This window comes from Podarcis filfolensis, assembly GCF_964270895.1.
Source record: "Podarcis filfolensis genome assembly, chromosome: 4".
In the NCBI taxonomy this organism is placed as follows: domain Eukaryota; kingdom Metazoa; phylum Chordata; class Lepidosauria; order Squamata; family Lacertidae; genus Podarcis; species Podarcis filfolensis.
In genome coordinates this window covers 87,730,430-87,756,120 of record NC_139607.1, presented here as the reverse complement: position 1 = coordinate 87,756,120, position 25,691 = coordinate 87,730,430, and the positions used below count along the sequence as shown (strand labels likewise).

At 45.6% G+C, this 25,691-nt stretch overlaps 1 protein-coding gene across 2 annotated transcripts; it reads right to left on the bottom strand.

The window, feature by feature from the left end:
* Positions 1-6,369: 6,369 nt before the first annotated feature.
* GPR83 (G protein-coupled receptor 83) lies at positions 6,370-21,748 on the bottom strand. 2 transcript variants are annotated; one of them, XM_083611856.1, is made up of 5 exons: positions 21,376-21,748; positions 19,396-20,131; positions 10,712-10,837; positions 10,092-10,225; positions 6,370-7,817 (listed from the first exon to the last, which is right to left on the bottom strand). In XM_083611856.1, the coding sequence occupies exons 2-5, from the start codon at positions 19,786-19,788 to the stop codon at positions 7,190-7,192; spliced, it is 1,281 nt and encodes a 426-aa protein (XP_083467982.1). In that variant the 5' UTR covers positions 19,789-20,131; positions 21,376-21,748; the 3' UTR covers positions 6,370-7,189. The 2 variants fall into 2 exon arrangements, with proteins under 2 accessions (XP_083467982.1, XP_083467983.1); XM_083611857.1 differs by lacking the exon at positions 21,376-21,748 and having other exon boundaries at positions 19,396-19,899; positions 20,007-20,501.
* Between the last annotated feature and the right edge of the window lie 3,943 nt (positions 21,749-25,691).

The following is a 25,691-nucleotide window of genomic DNA, read 5'->3' as shown; positions in this document are numbered from 1 at the left end:
CATGTTTTCTGGAGTCTTTTCTTCGCTGAATGGGAAATGATTTGGAAACAAATAATAAATCTACCAGCAGCACTTGACATTCGCCCCCTGCTCAGGCATTTCTTTTCAGCAATTAAAGTTCTTTATTTAAAGCTAGCTTGAAATCTAGCTTTTTGTCTGTTAAAAGTGTGAGAAGGATTCAGGAGTCTTCCCACTTGGTTTGATGCGACAAGTGAAATGGTAGCTATCCCCCTTTTTTCCATAATTATCATTCCAACTAAAGGCCCAACTAGCTTAAAAATAATCTAAAAATTGAGCAACAAAGTAAGTTGGTACTGAAACAGACCTGCAAATAGTGTGTGTGTGTGTGTGTGTGTATAATATATATATATAATTTTAAAAATTATATTTTCTGTTTTACAATTTAAAATACTCATTTTACATCCTTAAGATATCAGTGACTTCCCTTCTTCTCTTTCCATGGTTCATTTTCCGGAGAGCAGAATAAACTCTTTCTTTGAACCAACCTCGGTGTCATTTTGACTTCCTTCCTCCTGTCCCGGAGCAACGCAGACCCAATCGGTGAACTCCAATAAGGCTACAGCATATCACAAATCCCTGCACATTATACAGAAACTATACCATTCATTATTCCATTATTGCATCCTTCAAAATTTGTTTACGCTGTTGAATTTATCTTAATGCTGCCAGCATTTTCAGCTGTACACAGTTGCCGTATTTCTTGCTCCATAAGACGCACTTTTTTCCTCCTAAAAAGTAAGGGGAAATGTCTGTGTGTCTGCCTCTGACACGCTCTGCGCAGCTCTCCCTTTAAAGCAAAAGGCTCTTGCTGGCTTTACAGCGAGGCGGGAGGAGGGACGGACGGCAGCCCCTTCTGTCCCTCCTCCCAGCTGACTGTAATTCAAGCAAGGGGAGCCACAGCTGCCCGCCACAGGCACGCACAAATGTGAGCTCTCCCTCTCTCTCTCTCTCTTCCTTCCTTCATTCCCTCCCTCCCTCTTCCAACTTGAATAAAATATTGGGGGGGCAGGTAAGCCCCACCTCACATACTGTAATTCAGCCTTTCTCAACCTGTGGGTCCCCAGGTATTGTTGAACTACAACTCCCATCACCCCTAGGTAGCAAGGCCAGAGCTCAGGGAAGATGGGAGTTGAGGTGATGGAGAATATTTTTTTCTTGTTTTCCTCCTCTAAAAACTAGGTGCGTCTTATGGTCGGGTGCAGAGTGAAAAATGCGGTATTTTCTATATATTCAGTAAAGGTTTTCCAATCTTCTTTAAACGTATGTTCTTCTTGTTCTCTTATTCTATATGTTAAGTCTTCGAGTTGTGCATATTCTGTCAACTTAAGTTGCCATGCTTCTTTAGTTGGGACCTCGCTCATTTTCCATTTTGGGGCCAGAGCTGCACATTGTTTAGGCAGTTCACAGCAGCTCTTCTTGCACTGAATGTGCCAAAACCACAGGAAAATAATGCAGCTCTTTGTAGATTTTAAAGTATAAAAGGAATAGGCTATATTAAGCCACGGATCTTCAAATTGTGTCTTTTGTAGTCGTTGCAATTTCTGCTTCTGCTGCCGGGATATTAATTATGCAGCATTAACTAAATTGTTCTTTTCCTTTCCTATGATGCCAGAGGTGGGGGGAAACTGTCTGACATCCTGCAGGCACAGAGAAGGTGCGCGGTGGGTGGGGTGGAATCGTGCATACTGAACACAGAAAGGAAAATAATGAAAATGAGGGTGATTACAGCCCTGAGAATGCTGTGTATTCACATAAAACATGGCAATTTCTGGCATTCAACACAAGCAATCTGCCAAAGACAACTAAGGAGCAAATGACCATCCACAGGAGACTCCTGCAAAGCCAGGTGCTAATCCTTGGCATGTGTAATCAAGATTCAGAGCTGGTCTACACAGGCTGATAAATCATAGCAGTGTGGAGTAGAAAAGTACCCCAGTGGTTATCTAGTCCAACCCCTTGCAATTCAGGAATCTCAGCGCAAGCATCCATGACAGATGGCCATCCAATCTCAGCTTGAAAACCTCCAAGGAAGAAAAGTCCACCAGCTTCCGAGGGTGTCCGTCCCACTGTCTAACAGTTCTTCCTGGTGTTTATCTGAATTCTCCTTTCTTGTCATTCGAATCTGTTTATTCGGGTCCTGCCCTCTGGGACAGCAGAGAACAAGCTTGGGAGCTGGACCATAAAGAAGGCTGATCGCTGAAGAATTGATGCTTTTGAATTATGGTGCTGGAGGAGACTCTTGAGAGTCCCATGGACTGCAAGAAGATCAAACCTATCCATTCTGAAGGAAATCAGCCCTGAGTGCTCACTGGAAGGACAGATCCTGAAGCTGAGGCTCCAATACTTTGGCCACCTCATGAGAAGAGACGACTCCCTGGAAAAGACCCTGATGTTGGGAAAGATGGAGGGCACAAGGAGAAGGGGACGACAGAGGATGAGATGGTTGGACAGTGTTCTTGAAGCTACCAGCATGAGTTTGACCAAACTGCGGGAGGCAGTGGAAGACAGGAGTGCCTGGCGTGCTCTGGTCCTTGGGGTCACGAAGAGTCGGACACAACTAAACGACTAAACAACAACAATGAATGGTGGGGATAATTTTTGGGGGGGGCAAGGTTCTTCCTTTCTTTTCCAAAGGTGAACATGTAAATGTGCCCAATACCAGTGTTCTCCTTCCACACGGGTTATCAGGAGTCTTGGCTAGATGAGGATAACTCCCACGCAATTTGAAAAGAAACTTTTCAGCTTCTGCCTCTGTTCACTTAGAACGCTTTCGCTCAAGAGCAATTATAGGGTGTATGATTGCAACTGTGGGACTTGCGAAGAGGATGTGGTTTGGAAGTAATTCTATGACTGTCACATTTACTTAGGTCCCTGCGTGGGAAGGAATTGAGTGGTTTTTGTTTTTATTTTAATACCACGGCAGAATATTTGGGAAGAAGCTTTTCCTTTTGCACCTTCTTCCCACTGACCGAATCACACATCCATATGAATCTTTTCTCCGTCATTTTGTTTAGTTATTTTTAAGTTGAAAACCACAGCTGACAGGCTGACAGTTTAAGAGGCAGGAGAAGGGTTGCTTCCTGTCACCTGCCTGCCCAAAATCGCAACACACGCCAACTATTTGTTTTTCTTCTTGTGGGGGAAAAGATGCAGTTTTCCAAAAAAAAAGTTGTTGTGGCCTGAGTTTGCACATTTATTTATGTCTACAAAGTGTCTTTCGTCTGATGATTCCAGCCTGGCGTAAGATGGGTATAAACACATACTACAGCTCCACCCACATGCAAATCAGCTCGTTGGGCTTTATTACAGAAATAGTACACTATCACATTCTACCATCTGGCATGCCCATTCTCTCTCTCCTACAGGTTAACTACCAAACTAAGGCTTGGAACTATACTATAAAGCTCTAAACGGCCTCGGTCCTGTATACCTGAAGGAGCATCTCCACCGCCATCGTTCAGCCCGGACACTGAGGTCCAGCGCCGAGGGCCTTCTGGCGGTTCCCTCATTGCGAGAAGTGAGGTTACAGGGAACCAGACAGAGGGCCTTCTCGGTAGTGGCGTCCGCCCTGTGGAACGCCCTCCCTTCAGATGTGAAGGAAATAAGCAGCTATCCTATCTTCAAAAGACATCTGAAGGCAGCCCTGTTTAGGGAAGTTTTTAATATTTAATGCTGTATTGTTTTTAACACTCGATTGGGAGGCGCCCAGAGTGGCGGGAAACTCAGCCAGATGGGCGGGGTATAAATAAATTATTATTATTATTAATTATATTATTATTATTATTATTATTATTATTATTATTATTATTATTATTACTGTATTCTACTTCAGAGTGGGAGTTTGGGGCCAAGTGACAGATCCACTATCCTTCAAGACAACTGGGTGCAGAAATAGCATCACATAAGGCCTAACATTTGATTGGAATGAATTATACCAATGCCATTTGTCCAACTCTCATTTTTTGAACATAAGCGCCTTGCCTGGTAGGAACAAAGGCCCATCTAGTCCAATGCCCTGTTCTCACATTGGTCAGTGAGATGCCCATGGGCAGCCTGCAAGCAGGACCTGAGCACAACAGCATTCTCCTGCCTGGGATTTTATGATCTCTCTCTCTCTCTCTCTCGCTCTCTCTCTCTCTCTCTCTCTCTCTCTCTCTCTCTCTCTCTATATATATATATGAGAATGAAGACAGGAGTGCCTTGCATTCTCTGGTCCATGGGGTCACGAAGAGTCGGACACGACTAAATGACTATATATATATGGGACGCGGGTGGCACCGTGGGTTAAACCACAGAGCCTAGGGCTTGCCGATCAGAAGGTCGGTGGTTCGAATCCCCGTGACCGGGTGAGCTCCCGTTGCTCGGTCCCTGCTCCTGACAACCTAGCAGTTCGAAAGCACGTCAAAGTGCAAGTAGATAAATAGGTACCGCTCCGGTGGGAAGGTAAACGGCATTTCCGTGCGCTGCTCTGGTTCGCCAGAAGCGGCTTAGTCATGCTGGCCACATGACCCGGAAGCTGTACGCCGGCTCCCTCGGCCAATAAAGCGAGATGAGCGCCGCAACCCCAGAGTCGACCACGACTGGACCTAATGGTCAGGGGTCCCTTTACCTTTTATATATATGTATTAATTTATTTATTGCATTTATATCCCACATTTTCCTCCAGGGAACTCAAGGTGGCGTGTATGGTTCTTCCTTTCCCCATTTAATCCTCACAACCCCCCTGTGAGGTAGGTTAGGCTGAGAGGAAGTGACTGAATGGATGAGTGTGGAGGGGAGGAACCCTGATCTCCCAGGTCCTAGTGTGACATGCTTAAGAACTCAGATGCAATGTGCCTGATCCTGGCAGTAACATATATCCATCATGATTAAAAGCCATCCGTCCATCTCTCTCTTTCTCTGTACAGAGAAAGACAGAAAGAGACAGGGGAGAGAGGAGAGATTAAAATGCTTATCAAAAAATATGCAGACCTGCATATAATTCACTTGTACCAATTAATAGGAAGCTACCTTTAACCCAAGTCAGACCACGGTCTCATTTAGCTCAGCATTGTCTATTCTGACTGACAGAGACCTGCCAAGTATTCATACAAGGGACTTTTCAGACAAGTCCTGCCTGGAGATAAGCGATTGAAACCGGGACCTTTGGCTCTCTACCACTGAGCTACAGAGTGTGGACATGCAAATCTAAAAATGATGACTTATCATTTAAATAGAAATATAATACATTTTCCAGGTCTCCCCACTCCCAATTCTTCACCATTTCCTTCATTCCTTCACAAGATATTATGGGCTGTCCCGTGAATCCGCTGGATGAAATAGCGGAAGAACGTTGCCTCAGGAGAGTGAGGAAAATTCTCAGGGATAATTCACACCCTGGCTGGCACTTTTTTTGATCTCCTGCCCTCAGGCAGAAGATATAGAAATATGATTAGTCGCACCAACAGGGTAAAGAACAGTTTCTGTCCGTGGGCTGTTAGACTCTGAATGAAAAGATAACAACAGGGCAACTGACTTTCAGGTTTGGTGTGTGTGTGTCAGTAAACGAGGGGAATTAAGATTAAGAGAGCTGAGTGGGGGGTGCTCGTGTAATCTCACTGTATACAAGTTGTACAAGTGACAATAAAGTATTTCCAAAAAAAAAAAATTCAAATTTGGTGCAAGTATTTTATTTTCAGGATAAACAGTACTCAGTTTTTGCACCTACACACACACACACACACACTCCAAAGGGGAGGGAAAAGGAAAACTGGGACATTCCGGGATTAAATCAGAAACCAGGATGGCTTCTGTAATTCCGGGACTATCCCTGAAAAATCAGGGCACTTGGAGGGTATGCAGCCCTGCTGAATTTCAGGCCCTTCTGCCCTAAAGCCCTGTCCTGGTCGTATCACTGCTCTTGAACATTGCGATGTGCTAATTGTTGTTTTTTAAATGTCCTGTTACCTCCATCTATAGCAGCATAGTTCATGTATCACCTATGCTTATCCAGCTGCACTAATGATTTACTCCAGAATTCATCAACTTTGGGCCCACAGATAATGTTGGACTACAACTCCCATCATTGCCAGCCAGCTCAGCTGACGGCCAGAGATCATCTGGAGACCCATGTGTAGTATGATGGAATCAGAGGACCCAGGCAGCTGGTAACAGAAATAGTCTTTATTAGTCACAGAAGGAGCTTTCTTGCAGTTGTTTTGCTGTTTCATAAAGCAAGCTATTACAGAAACCCTAGCGTAACAAACTAGGGCCAACAAATTCATTAAAACCCTGGGGTTATTTTCAAATGTCACACCATGACACACTGGAAAACAAAGGCTGAACGATGCTTAGTCATTGCAAAATAAGAGCCATTGCAACTAAAATACATGTCAACTGAATTGTGTTCTCGTTTCATTTTCTCCATCTAGTTTCTCAGCCTTGAAGGGGGTTTAAGGTTACTGTGTTGCTTAACTCAACCGCAAAGGCAAATAAAGGCTTTCTTCAGGGGTGAAACACTCTGAGATAAGTCTCTGGGCAAAGCGTCCCCTAAAATCTATTTTGGCCAGGATTCGGGAGGCCACTCTCAAAATTGTTGTAGATGCCTTTCCCAAAGAGCAAAGTCTATGTCTGCCTATTGCTGGAGAAAATGTGGGCACTGAGACTCGTTGCTGCGTGTGTGATGGGAACACAAGGTGGTTAACCAATCTTGGTCCGGGGTGCTTTCTTTAATGTCAAGTATCACTCAACAAAACTTGGCTCCTGGCCCCTATTTGGCTCTTATCTTTTTAGAGAATAATGCCCACCCCTCCATCACATGTGAAAACCTAGCCTTGATGTCATTAGCAGCTGCCAGATTGGTTCCTGCCCATCACTGGCAGTGTGGCGGACCCAGAACCATGGAGCTGGGAGGATTTAGAGGGGGTAACTCTCTGCCCCAAAGGAAGATCCTTTACATCAACCTTTTGCTGACCTATCCATCCATTGCAATATCACTGAATCTCACAGGAGCACGACACGGGAGCAAACACATGGTTCTTCAGAGCTTTGAAAGACTCAAGCGAGTGAGCAAAGCCACACACACTAAAGGACAAGGCAGAGCTTTCTGCAGAGTTGCCGAGTCCATCAGACCTGGAGAAGGCCTCCTTGCAGTGCTGCCATAGACCACCCAATTAGTCTGCTTCGATGCTCAAGTCACAGCAACTATAGGCTGCACAGCGGTGATGTCATTCTTTCTCAGCTGAAAATTGGAGGTGGACGGGAGGTCAAGGGAGACCTGTAAACCCTTGTGGTGATCTCTCTGTGGCCAGGCTGCCCTGCACGGCAGACCAGCAGGAGACGGAAGCCTTTGCTCCCTTGGATCTGGGGATTTCCGGCAGACCTTAAGAAAGGTCTTCAGCTCTGCCCTAAAATTCTCATTGAGCCAGCAGTAAATAAAGGGGTTGTAACAGGTGCTGCTTGTGGCCAGCCAGTGGAAAGCAAAATACAGGCCGTTGTTGGTGTGGATGACTTGGCTGGAGAGGAGGAGGACGTAGCAGTTCAAAGGGAACCAGCAGACAGCGAAGATCACCACGACCAGCATCAGCATCTTAATGGTCATAATCTTCTTCCTCTGGAGGGCAAAGTACTGCTCAACCATCACGACCCCAATGGCAGTACGGAACCAGAGCTTCTTGGCGATGGTCACGTAGGTGATGGAGATAATGAGAAGGGGCAGCACATAGAGCAGAACGAAAGTTGTCAAGTCCAGGTACTTCCAGAACAAATCAGCTGGCTCGGGAAAATTGGGGAGGCACAAGGATCGGGTGATCTCCTCCCTGAAAATCAAGGGCAGATATTCCGTTAATATGCTACGCCAGGGGACCGCTAGATGTTCTCTATTGCGTCTGGCTTGGCTTCAGCAGTGAGGAAACACTAGGTTGTTCATCAGATGGCACTAAAAAAAAGGACCCCTGGACAGTTAAGTCCAGTCAAAGGCGACTATGGGGTTGCGGTGCTCATCTTGCTTTCAGGCCAAGGGAGCCGGCATTTGTCCACAGCTTTCCGGGTCATGTGGCCAGCATGACTAAACCGCTTCTGGCGCATGATGGAAACCAGAGCGCACAGAAATGCCGTTTATCTTCCCGCCACAGCGGTACCTACTTATCTACTTGCGCTGGCATGCTTTCGAACTGCTAGGTTGGCAGGAGCTGGGACAGAGCAATGGGAGCTCACTGCACTGCAGGGATTCGAACCGCTAACCTTCCAATTGGCAAGCCCATAAGGCTCAGTGGTTTAGACCACAGAGCCACCCACGTCCCATAGATGGCACTATAAACTGGCTCCTGAGGTATTTTTGGGTAGCCCTCACTTAGAATCATAGAATTGTGGAGTTTGACCCCTGAGGGTCATTAATCTCAACATAGAATCTTCTGGATCAGAAGTGGGGAACCGCAGGCCCAGCTTCCAGGCCTCTCTATCTGGCCCTTGGGACTCATCCTCACACACCCTCTCCAAGCCTACATCCCTCACTGGCCTTGTTTCATATAGACCTGGAATGTTTTTGCCTAGCTGGGATGTGTCCTGGAATGGAAAGAGCGTCTCTTGCTTGCTACGGATAGAGAGGTGTGTACAGGAACTAGCACAACAGTAAAAAAAAGCCTTTTTTATCCACCCACTTTTGTCTCTAGCTCCACCCACCAGCAGCATGTGGCCCCAGAAGGATTGCCCAGCTGGGAATGTGGTCCTCTGTCTGTAGAATGTTCCCCACCCCCAATGGACTTTGGGAAGAAGACATGAGGGCTCTGACAGGGTTCTAGAGTCCTCCCACCTCCTTCCCAAATTCGAGTTAGTGCTTTCCCAGCTTTGGGAAAGAGGTGAGAGGGCTCTAGGACCTTGCCTCCTTCCTTTGTGCCTCCTTCCCAAAGTTGTGCCCCTCCTTACCCATCTTTGGGAAAGAAGCAAAAGGACAGGGGTGTTAGGATATAGTTCCGTTCCACCTTAAAAGGGAACGGGCATGACTGTTGTGTGTCACATGCCTGTTTACTTCCAGCACAGTCTGCTGGGAACTTCCGTTCTATGTTGCTTTTGCTTGGCTGCTGTGTGCTTGGACACAAAGGGAAGCAGACATGTTTTTTCCTTTGTTCCTGAACTATTCTGAATAAACACCTGTAAATAATGCTTACACATGTCTCTGTCTGCCACTTCTGTTGTGAGAAGTTACTCACTCTGCTGATAAGAGCGTGCCAAGTCTCTAAGGGTATCTGAGGCTTGTGTCGCAGATTGATGCTATTCTGAGAACCGGAGTTTCGCCCGGCTGCCGGCCGGTGGCTGGCGCCAGCTGGGGGCCTGCCTGATCTCCCGGCAGTATCCCAACAAGGGGTGGGTTCCAAATGTTGGTCTTACATACGGCACCATCGTACCCAAGTCCGCCACTGACTCAAGGATGCCATTACCTGACAGAAGCCCAAGTGTGATGGCCTGGGAATCGGATTCAGAGGCTGAACCTGAGGAATCCTAGCCTGCACAGGAGTCCCTGCCTCCAGGACCAGCTGAGCCGGGGCTGGGGCTTGAACCTGAAGGGCCCTCACCTGTGCCTGATCCTCAGGAGCAGACACCAGCTGAATCTGCTCTGGCTCCAGAGGTGATTGAGGACCCACTGCCTGCAGGTGCTCCACTCTCAGCCCTGTCAGAGGAAGCTGAGGTTGCCTCTGGGTCCAGTAATCCTCCAGCCTCTCCTGAGCTGCAGAGGCTCAGAGCAGAGAGGCGGAGGGAACTAAGTTCTCGCAGGAGGAGTGCTCGCCTCCAGCCCAGGAGAGGCAAGTCACCTGTGGACCGGGAACGCCCTATGCCTCAAAGGAGATAAAAGCCAGCCAGCCCAGTCCCAGGTTGCGGGAGCAACATTGTTGGTAACCTGTTCCTGCCGGCACCCTGTCCTGCTCTTCTGCCAGAGTTCCTGACCTCACCCGACTCCTTGCCTTGGACCCCGCTTCAGCCTTGACGGGCAGCCCCCATACCACACCCTTGACCTCGGACTGGACTCGGACCACGCCGCACGGTAACCCCCTGGGACCAGCACACCAAAGATTGCTCTGCCAAAAAGTCCCCCTTACCTGTATTCAAAAGTGAATAATTTCTGGTAGATTGCATGTGGGAGAGAGAAGCATGTGGCCATTAGCCAGATGATGGAGATGCAAACGAGACCCTTTGCAGTTGAAATCCGAGGCTTCAGAGGATGCAGTATCACCTGTTTGCAGAGCATGTTGGGGGGGAAAGCTTTATTTTAGAAATGTAAAGTTTGCAGGAGCATTCTATGTCATCTGCTGCTGCTACATATTGAGCATTCGTTTTTGTTTGTCTGAGGGGAGATTATATGACACATCACAAAATTTATCTCCTACACTTTTCAGTGAATTTCCCCATCACTTCTCTTATGGGGAAAAGGTCTGATTTGGTGCAGGGGTGGAGAAAGGAGGGCTTCTTAAAGCACAAAATTCACTTTAATTATGCAACCCGACTTTGCCTATATGCAGCTAAATCCCACCTGCAAAATAGCAACGCTGTGGAAGGAGGTTTTGTCACCAAGAAAAGGGGTTAATACTCCTCGTGGGAGATGTTGCGGGATATTGGGTGAGGCCTGCTAGCTGGCTATCTCCTTAAAAAGGCTTTTAGAAGTAAAATAAAGCATGCCCCAAATGTTGTTGATTGCCGTTTGGAATAAAAAATTCCTCACCTGGCGTCTGTCTATGGCAATGGCTGTCAGGGTCAAGGCAGAGACATGAAGGGAACAGTACTGGGCAAATCGACTGATGTGGCACATCTCTTTCCCAAATATCCATGTACTGTTCACGAAGCGAGCCTGGCAGGAACAAGACAGTTTTCACTTTTTACAATCCCAGTAGGGCTTGGGGTTGTGGTCGGCCAATATCCTCCTTGATAGGACTTGCTTCTATTTCCAGCACAAATGGACTGGACTGACACTCACTCACTCTCTCTCTCTCTCTCTTACTCTTACTTACACACACACACACACACACACACACACACACACCAGACATTTCAGAAGAACTGTCTTTTAACTTGCTTTTCTTTACAGTATTTCTGAGACCTGGCTGAGCAAGCCACTCCTGCTCAGCTAAGGAGAAAATATTCTGTCAATCTTGTTTCTCATTTTCCCAACCTTAAATTCAGTTCATCGCATTTCTGTTGCGATTCTCCACCCCCCCACCCCCACCCCAATAAAACTCATGAAAATTCATCAGTGTTTTAATGCAAACTTCCCCTGGCACATTGTTCTATGCAGCTTTTTATTAATGTGCACATTTCTGCAAGTAATTTCCCAATGTTTACATTATTTTCACTGATATATTCATTTTTATGTACACTGTCCCTGAATATATGCTATAATAATAATAATAATAATAATAATAATAATAATAATAATAATTAAAAAAAAAAAACATTGCTTGGTTGGAAAGCCACATTGCAAAATAAATAGAAGTGTGAATTTCTAGGGATAACTTGTGTTCACATAGTGTTTCGGATAGTGCGAAAGACTGGACTATAAATGTGAACTGAATTGAGAGGACTTCCGGAGGCGGCGCGAAACAGCAATGGCGGTCCTCTTCAGTTGTTGAAGAGGGGCTCCGCGGAAAAGGGTCGTGCGCTGCGGCACAGCGACGACCCGTTCAGGAAAACCACGGGTAGAGTGAGCCCGTGGCCGTGGGATTCGGCGGGCACCAGGAGCGACCTCGGAAACGCAGAAGGGACCCCGTAAGGGGCTCCGGAACGTGGAGGGGGTAGCGGTGCTGTGAATCCATCGCTCTTTCCGCGGAAGTGAAGCCGCGCGGCTGCTGCTGATGAGCGCTGACCTTTCTTCTTTGAACATTTGATCGGAAACAACAAACTCGTGAGTAAGAAATTTGAGGCTTTATTTGGACTCTAAATTGATGAATTTCGGCTGAAAACGGGAGACGCTAAAAAGGAAGTCAGTCTTCCGTCCCTGTTTAAAGTACTGAGCAAAGTTTTCTTTTAAAGCGGAAGCGTTGAAAAGAGTTTAAAAGAAGTTGGAATTTACCCTGCAAGTTTGAATTTGACTGATTAAAAATAAAGGGAAAGTCAAAACTGTATTATAAATGGACTGAGACTGTGCTATACCTCTCCTTATTTTGTGGATTACAAAGTTATGAGCCCCAGCACACGGGCTGCCTGGATACAAAGTAACATCAGACTGTGGCAATTGTGTATAGAGACATAAAGTTACTTGGGCTACTTTACAGCCACTAAAAAGGAACTGTTGTTTACACCTTCGCAAAGAACTTTCATTATCTGCAGTGTAAAGTGATCTTAGAGGGTTCCACCCCCCCTAATTTGGAATTTACTATATATGGGATTTAAATGGTGGAAAATTTTCTATCCTTCTTCCTAATTTTTGGGGAGCTCCCCCTGCTGGATTGTGGAATATAAATCTCTGAGAACTGCTGGTTGTTTTGGAAATTCTTTTGCCTGGATGATTACTTTTCCCATGGGATTTACAATTTGACCTTGAAACCTAGACAGCTGTGGAATGAGTGTGGCAGGAAAAACAAGGGCTGCCAAGAAAGCAAAACAAACTGAGCTATTGCAATCAACTTTGCCTGTGCAGCCACGTAGATCATCTGTTCCAACAGTGATAGATCTGCCAGAAGGACAATTTAAACAGCCAGCTTTGGAGGATATGGCTGCAGGAGGGTTAGACCCTATTTCTAAAGAAATTTTGGAACAACTGGCAGCATTAAATAAGAAAGCCGACGAACAAGCGGCTAAATTTGACCAGGTTACAGCAACAATTAATAAGTTGACAGACCAAGTTGCTCAAAATACACAGGCGATAGGAAATTTCGAAAAGACTATATCAGAGAATCGAAAATTAGCTGAAGACGCAAATACGAAAGCAGACCAAAATAAAAAAAGGATTGAGGAATTAAGAGGGGAAGTAAGACCACTGAGCAGACAGGTTACTGAACAACAGGCCTATCTGTCTATGGCGGAGCTGAAAAACCGGGAGAGTAATCTTAGGATCAGAAACATCCCAGAACTAGAAAAGGAAGATTTGGCCGGCTTTTTGACAGCAGAAATATCCAAGTTCTGGGGTCTGGCAGAAGAGAAAGACTTCAAAATCGTCACCGCTTTTAGATTGGGAAGAGTGGCCAAGAAAGACAAACCAAGGGATTGCTTGATCATATTGAGATACAAGCAAGAAAAAGATAACATACTTGGCCTACATTTTAAAAACCCATTGGTGATACAGGGGAAGACAGCAGAAATCTTCAGAGACATACCAAAACAACTGTTGGATTTAAGAACTATATATAAGGACCTGGCAAGATTATTAAGAAACAACACAATCCCCTACAGGTGGGAATTTCCCCAAGGACTATCTTTTAATTTGAAAGGGAAGAAGGTGAGAATCAGAACAGCAGAAGAGCAAGAAAAATTCCTAAACGACTACGGGGAGGACCTTCGAAAAGGGACAGCAGGTACCTGGCCACCCCCCACGCCAGACACAAAAGATCCACCTCCAGACATAGACGATAAGGGAGACAATCCCACTGGCTAACAAGTGGATCCAGGATGTCTCTGCAGCTTTTTAGTTGGAATATTCATGGTGCAAATTCCCCTGAAAAAAGGAAAAGGATTTTCCATATTTTGAGGAAAGAACAACTAGACGTCATTTGTCTCCAGGAAACCCACGTGACTAGGCTCCACAGAAGAGTGCTAATAAACAAGCGACTAGGCCAAGAATTTATTTCATCAGCTAAAGAAAAGAAAAGGGGAGTCGTGATATATGCAAAGGAGAGCCTAGCACCAAAATTTGTGTTTAAAGATGAACAAGGAAGAATTTTGGCGATTGAGATACAATCACAAGGACAAAAATTTTTGATAATTGGAATTTATGCACCAAATGAGGGGAAATCTGAATTTTATGGGAAGCTGCATGAGACAATGCTGGACCACATGGACTACAACAACATCATTCTGATGGGAGATATGAATGGGGTTGTCTCCACACACATGGATAAGTCACAAAACCAAAATGTGACTAAAGATGGCAGACTACCAAAGACCTTTTTTGAACTCACAGACAATATGGATTTGATTGACATTTGGAGGACAAAGAACCCCTTAGGTAGAGAGGGAACATTCTTTTCTGAAGCCCACCTATCCTGGACAAGAATCGACCAAATCTGGATATCTGGAGGACTGGCACCTAAGACCAAAAAAGTAGAGATCTGCCCTAAAACTTGCTCCGACCATAACCCCTTGAAAATGGACTTGAGACTTACACCAGCTGGATCCTTCAGATGGAGAATGAATGACGCATTGTTTAGAGACCAGGAGATAGTGAAGAAGGCCCAAAAGACGATGAAAGACTACTTCGAATTGAATTTGAACACGTCGGTGGAAAAAAAAACAATCTGGGACGCAAGTAAAGCTGTCATGAGAGGGTTTCTGATACAGCAGAATTCTATTAAGAAAAAACTCTGGAATGGTAAAAAGGACAAGATTTTGGAAAGGATAAAAGACGGAGAGAAAAAGTTGAGACTAAATCCAAAATCAAAAGAAGTCTTGAGAGAAATAAAATTCCATCAAGCACAATATGCTAAATTGATAAACCAAGAAGTTGAATGGAAAATTAAACAGATGAAACAAAGATCATTTGAATCCGCAAATAAATGTGGGAAGCTGCTTTCATGGCAGCTGAAAAAGAGACAAAAACTGAACTTTGTTACCAATCTAGAGGTTGAAGGAGAATGTATTCAGAAACCAGAGGAAATTAGAAAGTGTTTCCAGAGATATTTTAAAAAATTGTTTTCCCAAGGACCCCAAGTGGAGACTGAAATAAATAATTTTTTAAAAAGCTATGGCCTACAAAAATTAACACAAGATAAACAAACTGACCTGAATTATAAAATAACCCAACAGGAAATCGAAAATGCCATTCAGCACATGCAACTAGGCAAATCTCCGGGCCCAGATGGACTTACCTCCAAATACTATAAGACATTAAAGGAATACCTGACCCAGCCATTGATGGAGGTATGCAACCAAATCATGGAAGGGAAGGGGGCACCAGAATCGTGGAAAGAGGCATTCATCACTTTGATACCAAAACTGGAATCTGAAAAGACTCAACTTAAGAATTACCGTCCCATCTCACTCCTAAATGTGGATTACAAGATTTTTGCTGACATTTTGGCAAATAGATTGAAAAAAGTTTTAAATGGAGTTATTCATAAAGATCAAGCAGGCTTTCTCCCTGGTAGGCATCTGTCAGACAATACTAGGAACATCGTCGATGTTCTGGAACTTCTACAGACAAATTTGAATACGAAAGCAGTATTGATATTTGTGGACGCGGAGAAGGCCTTTGACAATATATCTTGGAAATTTATGAAGAAGAATTTGGAAGGGATGGGAGTGGGAAGGGCGTTCCAAAATGGTATAGATACAATATATTCAGAACAAAAGGCTAAATTGATAGTAAACAATGTGGTGACAGAAGAGTTTAAAATTGAAAAGGGAACACGACAGGGGTGCCCCCTATCACCCTTGCTATTTATTTCTGTCCTGGAGGTTTTGCTAAATTTGATTAGGAAGGATCAGCGGGTGGAAGGAATACAGGTCGGAGGAAAACAATATAAACTGAAGGCCTTTGCAGATGACTTGGTTTTGACATTACAGGAGCCGGTGTCCAGTACAAAAAGAGTATTGGAACTAATTTCTGAGTTTGGTCGGGTGGCGGGATTTAAGTTAAACAAACAAAAAACTAAGGTCTTGGCAAAAAACTTGACATCTTTAGAAATAGATGGGTTTCAGAGGGAAACAGAACTAAATGTTGTTAATAAAGTGAAATACCTGGGGGTTAACTTGACTGGGAAAAATTTGAATCTGTTTAAAGACAACTATGAAAAATGTTGGTCTGAAATCAAAAAGGATCTAGAAATCTGGTCAAGATTGAAACTTTCCTTGTTGGGAAGAATTGCAGCAGTAAAGATGAATGTATTGCCAAAAATGCTGTTTCTGTTTCAGACCCTACAGATCGTGGACAGAGTGGAATGTTTTGGAAAGTGGCAGAGGGACATTATGAAGTTTGTCTGGCAGGGCAAAAAGCCCCGAATAAAATTTAAAATATTAACAGATGCAAAGGAAAGAGGGGGTTTTGCCCTGCCGGACTTAAGGTTGTACTATGAAGCTGCATCCCTCTGCTGGCTGAAAGATTGGTTTTTGCTAGAAAACACTGATGTCCTAGATCTGGAAGGGTTCAATAATGCTTTTGGGTGGCATGCATATTTGTGGTACGACAAGGTAAAGTCTCATAAGTTGTTTAAAAACCATATTGTAAGGAAATCTCTGTTTTCTGTCTGGACTAAATACAAAGACTTATTCGAAAATAAGACTCCGAGGTGGTTATCACCGATGGAGGCTAAAGCCATAAAAATACTTAATATGGGGGGTGGCTGGGCAAAATACTGTGAAATAATAGAAAGAGTGGGTGACACTTGGAAGTTGCAGAGCTTCGAAAAATTGAAAGGGAAGGTGCGAGACTGGTTTCATTATGCCCAAATTTTAGAGATTTTTAAAAAAGATAAAAAAATTGGTTTCCAGGTGGAAAAATCAAAATTAGAACTAGAATTGCTTGAACCTAAGACGAAAGTGCTTTCAAGAATGTACAACTTGTTGCTTAAATGGAATACTCAAGATGAGACAGTCAAATCAGCCATGATAAAATGGGCTCAAGATATTGGATACAACATTATGTTTGAGGACTGGGAAAGGTTATGGACCACCGGTTTGAAATTTACGGCATGTAGTGCCTTAAAGGAAAATATTATGAAAATGATGTACAGGTGGTACATGACCCCAGTCAAACTTGCAAAGATATATCATTTGTCTGATAATAAATGTTGGAAATGTAAGGAGGCTGAAGGAACCTTTTACCACCTCTGGTGGACATGCCCGAGGGTGAAGGCCTTCTGGGAATTGGTTTATAACGAGTTGAAAAAGGTATTTAAGTATACCTTTCATAAGAAACCAGAGGCCTTCCTCTTGGGCATTGTGGGCCAGAGGATACCCAAGAAAGACAGAACCTTCTTTTTATATGCAACGACCGCAGCAAGAATTCTCATAGCTAAATACTGGAAGGCACAGGAGCTACCCACACTGGAAGAATGGCACACACAACTGATGGACTATATGCAACTAGCCGAAATGACTGGCAGAATCCGAGACCTGGGAGAAGAGGCTGTGGAAGAGGACTGGAAAAAATTTAAGGACTATTTACAAAAACATTATAAGATATATGAATGTTAAAAATTTGCTAAGGTTTGAGGTAAATAGGCTTCAGTATTGAAATTCGGAGACGATAGAAACAAAGTTAATGATTGAGAAAGTTTTAATTTCAGAGTGAATAACTAGACGAAAATACAAAAACACAGGAAACAAGGTACTAATTTGCTGTTTACATTTATTATAAAGAATGCAGGGATGGAGGGGATGGGGAAGTCCAGTGGATGATGGAAAAAGATCTTGAAAGATGAATTTTTTCTTGTTTAATCTCTTTTTTTCCTGTAAAACTGCTTTTGTTGTGTTATTGATGATGGATTCAGATTCTGGAAAAAAAGCAATAAAAAATATTTAAAAAAAAAAATAAATGTGAACTGAATTGAAACCCTCCCCCATCTCTATCAGCCCATCATCTGCAAGATGGAGAAAGTAGCACTTTCCTATCTTGCAGGATTTCTGCAGGAATTACAGTAAAATAATTCATGTGATGTGGGGCGCGGGTGGCGCTGTGGGTAAAACCTCAGCGCCTAGGATTTGCCGATCGCATGGTCGGCGGTTCAAATCCCCGCGGCAGGGTGAGCTCCCGTCGTTCGGTCCCAGCGCCTGCCAACCTAGCAGTTCAAAAGCACCCCCGGGTGCAAGTAGATAAATAGGGACCGCTTACCAGTAGGAAGGTAAACGGCGTTCCGTGTGCTGCGCTGGCTCACCAGATGCAGCTTGTCACGCTGGCCATGTGACCCGGAAGTGTCTGCCTATAGAGTGAGATGAGCGCACAACCCTAGAGTCTGGCAAGACTGGCCCATACAGGCAGGGGTACCTTTACCTTTACCTAATGCATGTGATCTGCTTTAAACACTTGAAAATGCCAGAGGGCTTGAAAATGAAAATACCTCAGGACTGCAAGACCTCTAGGACCAACTCTCCCCAAATGAACTGCCCCAGACCCTCCACAAGAGGTCCAGAGGGCAGCAATAGGACAGGGCCTTTTCTGTGGTGGCTCCCTGTTTGAGGAATGCTCTCCCCAGGGACGCTTGCCTGGCACCTTTGTTACATTTCTTTAGGTACCGGATGAAAACTTCCCTCTATAGCCAGGCCTTTATCTATGGTCTTTCACAAGTGGGTGGGATGTTTTGAATGTTTCTTTGTTTGGTTGTAAGTTGCTTTGGGTTGCCTTGGGCAAGATAAAGCAAGTAACAAATTTGATAATGATACTATGCAGATACTTGTTACAATATGCAGGTACTTATTACAATAATTTGTCACTTACTAGAAGCAAAGCTCTGCATCCAATAAATCACTCTGGTTTCTGTTTGACAGAGACTTTGCTGTGGCTTGTTCTATTGCCTTTGGTTTGGTTTGTCTGTCTACAGGCATAACAGAGATAAGGGAATCTAGCTGAATCTGTGCCAGGAAGATGACCACCAGTCGCACAATCCAAGCTACTGTGGCTCCCTAGTGCTATAGAAATTGTGAAGTACGCTCCGCACAATCAAGGCTTCAGGGCCCTGAGAGCTGATTGAGCTATATGAAGCTGCATTCAGATGCTAACTAATTTAGCTATTAAAATCTGATTGCAGAGAGCAATGCATTTGGCTAGCTTTCTTGCAAATGGGGAAGCAACTTAGCTGCCAACGAATCCCATTTGCTATGAATATATGCCTGTTGCCTCCACAGAGAACACAATAAATCCTTGTTGCAGTGCTTTTCCTAATGGATCAAAGGACTATGCATACATTGATAGTAATTTCCACCCAACACTCTGCATCCCCTTTCAGTTTGCAAGAGCTTGTGCAAGAGACTTTTACTAATGGATCTTTGAGGTGCTTTTAAAAAGTACAATACCTTAAACACATTATTAGCTTCGTATAAGTGGCTAGGATAACACAGCTCTCTGCTTACACACACGCAAACACAGAACAACCATCCTGCAGGCAATCACTATCAATTACTACTTTTAAATAAACTGTGTTGCTCCCACCCCCTGCCCCCCTAATAATTTTAGCAGGCACAAGGGAGCTAAATCTACATGCAAGTATTGTGCTACTTAAACAATAATCTCAGTAAATATAAACATTATCCCCATGCTCTTACCAAAGTAAAGGGAGTGTTGAGAAAGGTGATCATCAAGTCCGCCACAGCAAGATTCACAATGAACAGGCTGGTGGCAAAATGCATCCGTTTGTTTTTGACCATGACGTGACACACCAAGGCGTTGCCGAAGAGGGAGAAAACTATGATAACGGAATACGCCACGACGAGGAGGATTTTCACAAGAAGGTTTTGGGAACCTGACCCGTACCTTTTCCCTTCCAGAAAGCTCTGCCAGTCAGCAAGTGTATAGTTTGTCCAAGATAAAAAGTGAGAGATGTTCGGTGCTTCAAATAACGCCCCCAAGCTTCCATTGACTGCAAACTTTTCGGATCTCACGAGGGAGTTAGCGAAGTGAGTAAGGTAAAGCCACATATAGCAAGTGATCGTTCCCATGAGGCTGGAAAGGATCAACGTCCGTCTTCCAAAGCAGCTCCCTCTATGTGCTCAATCGATAGGACATAGAACGAGGCATGCTCAGCTTTTGTTAGGAGGCAGTCTTTAGGGCTGCGAACAAGGTGCAGAAATCTATTGGCAAAATATCAGTGGTAACTGCTGTGCCCTTGCAAGTCTCTCCCGTAATCAAGGCACTCAAGAGTTTCTCAGCACATTACCCGATAGAAAGCTGACTAAGTAAGAACTCAGCCTATTGGTTTACAGTATTGTTCCTATTCCGAAGCGCCGGTTTCGTCTGCACACACACTCCCCCTCTGGGTTCAATTTTCTGCTTCCACTCTTTCTGAAAAATAGGAACAGGGTGGGGGGGGGGCGGAAATAATCCACCAATTACCGCAATGCTGGCTTCTTATGTCACAGCAGCAACTCCTAGTTTGGTCAGTGTCCGCGGTGCTGTGTTCAGGAAGGTGGTCCAATTGAAAAGTCTCTTCTATTCAAGTAAATTGTAGGCTAGTTTCCGCCTTGTGCAGAACCCCACAATCTTTCACCGTTATCTATCTAGCTGAAAAGGTAAAACATGAACACATGCAAACATTTTGGCAGTATCCTTCAGGAGCCAAGTGGCATGGTTTATACCTAGGGTACTAATGAGGCATTTGTGAAAAACACTCCCAACAATGATTGTTCCATTATTGCTTTCTCTGCCCGCCCCCCTAAAGAGGTAGCACTTTGAGGATAAAGTAGTTGTCCTAAGATAAACACAATTAAAGTTACCGTATTTTTTGCCCTATAGGATGCACTTTTTCCCCTCCAAAAATGAAGGGGAAATCTGTGTGCGTCCTATGGGGCGAATACAGGCTTTCGCTGAAGCTTGGAGAGCGAGAGGGGTCGGTGCGCACCGACCCCTCTCGCTCTCCAGGCTTCAGGAAGCTATCAGCAAGCCTGGGGAGCCTGCCGCCCGGCATGCGGGGTGCCCGGCATGCGGGGTGCCCTGAAGCAGAGCGCTCCACGCGCAGGGCAGACATCCGCAGCATGGGGAGCAGCCTGCCACCCAGCGCGCAGGATGCCCTGAAGCAGAGCGCCCCGCGCGCCGGGCAGACATCAGCCAGCCCCACAAGCTCGGGGGACAGCGGGGAGGCGCAGCGCCGCCATCCCGCTGTTCCCCGACCTGGTTTTGGGGGGGAAATAAAGGAAAAATTTTTTTCCTTTATTTCCCCCCCCCCCCAAATTAGGTGCGTCCTATGGGACGGAGCGTCCTATGGGACGAAAAATACGGTAATTCCCATCATTTTGACTGATGCATCCCTCCATTGCTTTCGATTTCCTTGCAAATATATGGACCTTGGGCTGTGGACAATAGTCTTCATAAGCTATCGGCAAAAATATACTGGGGAAGGACTCTAGTTGGGTGGTAGACCATCTGCCTTCCATGAAGAAGGTCTCTGGTTCAATGCCAGAGATCTCCAGGTAGGGCTGGAGAAGACTTCTGGTCTGAAACCCTGGAGAGCTGTTGCCAGTCAGGGTGGACGATACCTAGCTAAATAAATCAACAATCTGGCTCCGTATAGGGCAGCTTCTAATACATACCTGTGCATGGTGCTGAGAAATTGCCAGGATGCCATCATTTCTAGATGTCCAATGAGTTGGTCATATGTTTCTAGAGCAGCAACTTCACATGGCCCATAGACACTACTTTTGAAACTGGGTGTGTGGTGCCCCCTGGTGATATCTAACAGAGACATGCAAGCTCTTGAATGCCCGTAATATAGTCCCTTGGATCTTGACAAATATACCTTAATACACATTCAGATGACCCTATCATATGTAAATGTGAGCTGCCTCATTATTAAAATCTTTGCAACTGGGATGCCGCATTACAATGTGGCCATGTTTAAATAGAAAAATGTGAGAGAATAGATTTCTCTACAAAATTATGTTGTTAAAAATACATTCTCACATTCTTCCCTCTGAAATACATTTCACTATGAAATACATTGTTGAAAATATATTTAAGAGAAAATATATTTTCAACAATGTATTTAATTTTTATTCATAACCAATGTTGGGTTTTTAATAACTTGAGCAGCTTTATTTAGGACTGCTAAATAAACACACACAACTGACATGCGTTGACCACAGGCTTTCATCTCTGGGGGCAAAACACCTTTTCAAAATCACAGCTAGCAGTCAAAGCAGAAAGATGTTGATTCTTATAGAGCCATTTGCTGCTAGGCAACAGAGGACAGTAAATATTTATTGCTCGGGGAAAGAAAATGCTTCACTATCCATCCTTCTTGGTTACATGAAAGGATTGAAGTTCTTTTGCAAATAGTGAGAAATTAAATTTTTCCTACTGCAAGGATAATGGAAAAGCACCAACAAGGCTACTTAACTGCAAGTCGTGATTTCAGCTTGTGGGTAAGGTTTCTATGTCCACCAAAGTGGCCCACCAAGTTTTAATGTAAACTATCCAGATTTTTCTCTGTAAATATATTTAATAGAGTCAAATAACCTTTTTTTTCTGATCCCACCCCCCAATTATGGCTGAGATTTCATTAAAACCTTCTTCCCAAATTTTGTTACCATACTTACAATATTTGACTTCTGTTTTGGCATTGTTCATAATTTCATTAAATAAAATTGTACGTATAGTAGAGGCGTCCCCCAACTTTTATGTTCCAGCAGCCCTCATGCATAAGTGAAATCACATAAAGTGGGGAACATCCCACTTTAATAGGGAGGGCATGCAGGTAGAAATTAATAAATCCATCGCTTTTATCACTTTCAAGTAAATTTAATTATGTGCATTTTTTCTCTATTTTCTGCCTAATTTTTGTCAAACCTGTTTTTCTATATAGCCCTGTGAATTCTTCCAGTTTCTTTTCCAGAATTTGATTTTGTTCGGCTTATTAATGAAGCTCATTTCTTTTATGCATATTCCCTTTACAGTGGTGCCTCGCAAGACGAAATTAATTCGTTCCGCAAGTTTTTTCTTCTTGCGAGTTTTTCGTCTTGCGAAGCACGGTTTCCCATAGGAATGCATTGAAAATCAATTAATGCGTTCCTATGGAGACCGCTTGCCAGGTTGGCGGTGCGGAGAAGGGCTTTTCTCCCCACCGCAAGCCTTCAGGACAGGTATGGGAACAGAGGGGAAGGCGCGCAGCGCTTCTCCTCTGTTCCCGGGGCTTGCGGTGGGAGGAGGGTTTTTCCTCCCCACCGCCAACATTCAGAACAGCATTCTGAATGTTGGCGGTGGGAAGGAAAACCCTCCTCCCACCGCCAGTCTTCAGGACAGCCATCCGAAGGCTGTCGCGGGGAGGAGGTCTCTCCGCCCCACCGCCAGCCTTCGGGGGAGCCTTCCGAAGGCTGGCGGCGGGAGGAGGTCTCTCCGCCCCACCGCCAGCCTTCGGGGTAGCCTTCCGAAGGCTGGCGGCGGGAGGAGGTCTCTCCGCCCCACCGCCAGCCTTCGGAGGAGCCTTCCGAAGGCTGGCGCGGGGAGAAGGTCTCTCCGCCCCACCGCCAGCCTTCGGAGGAGCCTTCCGAAGGCTGGCGCGGGGAGAAGGTCTCTCCGCCCCACCGCCAGCCTTCGGAGGAGCCTTCCGAAGGCTGGCGGCGGGAGGAGGTCTCTCTGCCCCACCGCCAGCCTTCGGAGGAGCCTTCCGAAGGCTGGCGCGGGGAGAAGGTCTCTCTGCCCCACCGCCAGCCTTCGGAGGAGCCTTCCGAAGGCTGGCGCGGGGAGAAGGTCTCTCTGCCCCACCGCCAGCCTTCGGAGGAGCCTTCCGAAGGCTGGCGCGGGGAGAAGGTCTCTCCACCCCACCGCCAGCCTTCGGAGGAGGTCCGAGGACAGTGGGGAAGACGCGCTGCGCTTCCCCGCTGTCCTGGAGATTTCCCTATGGGCTTTCGTCTTGCGAAGGAAGCCCATAGGGAAATTCGTCTTGCGAAGCGCATCGAAAAACGGAAAACCCTTTCGTCTAGCAGGTTTTTCGTCTTGCGAGGCGTTCGTCTTGCGGGGCACCACTGTATTAACTATCTTCACTGCTTCCTGTAACGTTTCCTCTGTGGAAACGGAAAACTGTTTTGTGCTGTATTGTTTTTAATATTCGGTTGGGAGCCACCCAGAGTGGCTGGGGAAACCCAGCCGGATGGGCGGGGCATAAATTGTTGTTGTTGTTGTTGTTGTTGTTGTTGTTATTAAACAGGAAATGCAGATCAAAATCAATTTTCAGTTTATTTTCAAAATTCAGGTTTTTTAGCTTTTCATCATGGAGGGTCATTTCTGTTGATTCACTACAAGTATGTAAGTCCCAAAGCATTCCATAAGTTCTTGTTTAAACATTTTAAGTTGCTAGAATTTTTCTTCTCTTGTTACATTCCTGAGTACTATTGGTGTTAGTAGTGTCACTCCCATTTGACCTCCCTTTGCTGTTCTTGGTTGTCACAGGTAGCAACCTGGAATCACTCTTGGAGGTAGTAGGCTTCAGAATTCCCCTCTTCTCATGAGGTTCAAAATACATTGGTAGGTTGTATTCTTTTAATTTACAGTGGTACCTCGGGTTACAGACGCTTCAGGTTACACATACTTCAGGTTACAGATGCTTCAGGTTACAGACTCCGCTAACCCAGAAATAGTACCTCGGGTTCAGAACTTTGCTTCAGGATGAGAACAGAAATCGTGCTCTGGCGGTGCGGAAGCAGGAGGCCCCATTAGCTAAAGTGGTGCTTCAGGTTAAGAACAGTTTCAGGTTAAGAATGGACCTCCGGAACGAATTAAGTTCGTAACCAGGGGTACCACTGTACTTGATCCTGATAAATATAGCCTGCTGGGGATATGTTTTAAACACTGGCGGAGGAACGAAGGGAGTGGACCGCCCCCGGCACCACTATTCCGGTAGGGTGCCATCGCGGCGGCTCCCCTGGACTAGAACCGAGCATCTCCCCCCCCCGCACCGGGTGCCACGCCCCACAGGCGGCACATCACACCCCCAGAACGCGCACCATGCCCTCGCGGGCAGCGTACCACACTCCCGGGGGTGCCAGCCACACACCCCGCCTGCACTCCACCCCCGGTAGCGGGGCATGCAGCTTCGCCACTGGTTGTACCGTATTTTTCATCCCATAGGACGCTCCGTCCCATAGGACGCACCTAGTTTTTTGGGGGGAAAATAAAGGAAAATTTTTTTCCCTTTATTTCCCCCCCAAAAAGCAGGTCGGAGAAACTGAACCAGGTCGAGGAACAGCAGGATGGCGGCGCTGTGCCTCCCTGCTGTCCCCCGAGCTTGTGGGGCTGGCCGATGTCTGCCCAGCACGAGGGGCGCTCTGATTCAGGGTGCCCCGCCCGCCGGGCGGCAGGCTGCTATCCGCAGCGTGGGGAGCCCTGCGGGGAACTCCTGCACGGCTCCCCACGCTGCGGATGTGTTCCCGAAGCGCCGGGCACCCTGAAAGCAGAGCGCCCGACGCTCCGGGAAGCAGGATGCTATCCGCAGCCTAGACATCCCTGCGGGACCTCCCACAGGGCTGCCTAGGCTGCGGATGTCTTCCTGAAGCCTGGAGAGCGAGAGGGGTCGGTGCGTACCGACCCCTCTCGCTCTCCAAGCTTCAGCGAAAGCCTGCATTCGCCCCATAGGACGCACCCAGATTTCCCCTTCACTTTTGGAGGGGAAAAAGTGCGTCCTATAGGGCGAAAAATACAGTAAATATTGTTTCTTGGTCTTCTGCTCGGTTGGGGAGCACTCGGTTCACGGTTCACAAGGCTTCCAGTCTCCACCCCCAACGGTGGGTTTGTATCTGCAGCTTTTTTCTTCTGACACTTCAGTATTAACTGTACATACTCCATTTGTTTTATGTCAGGCAGGGTAATCACAATTAGAAAAAATGGGTAATAGGCAATTAAAGTTAAACCCACC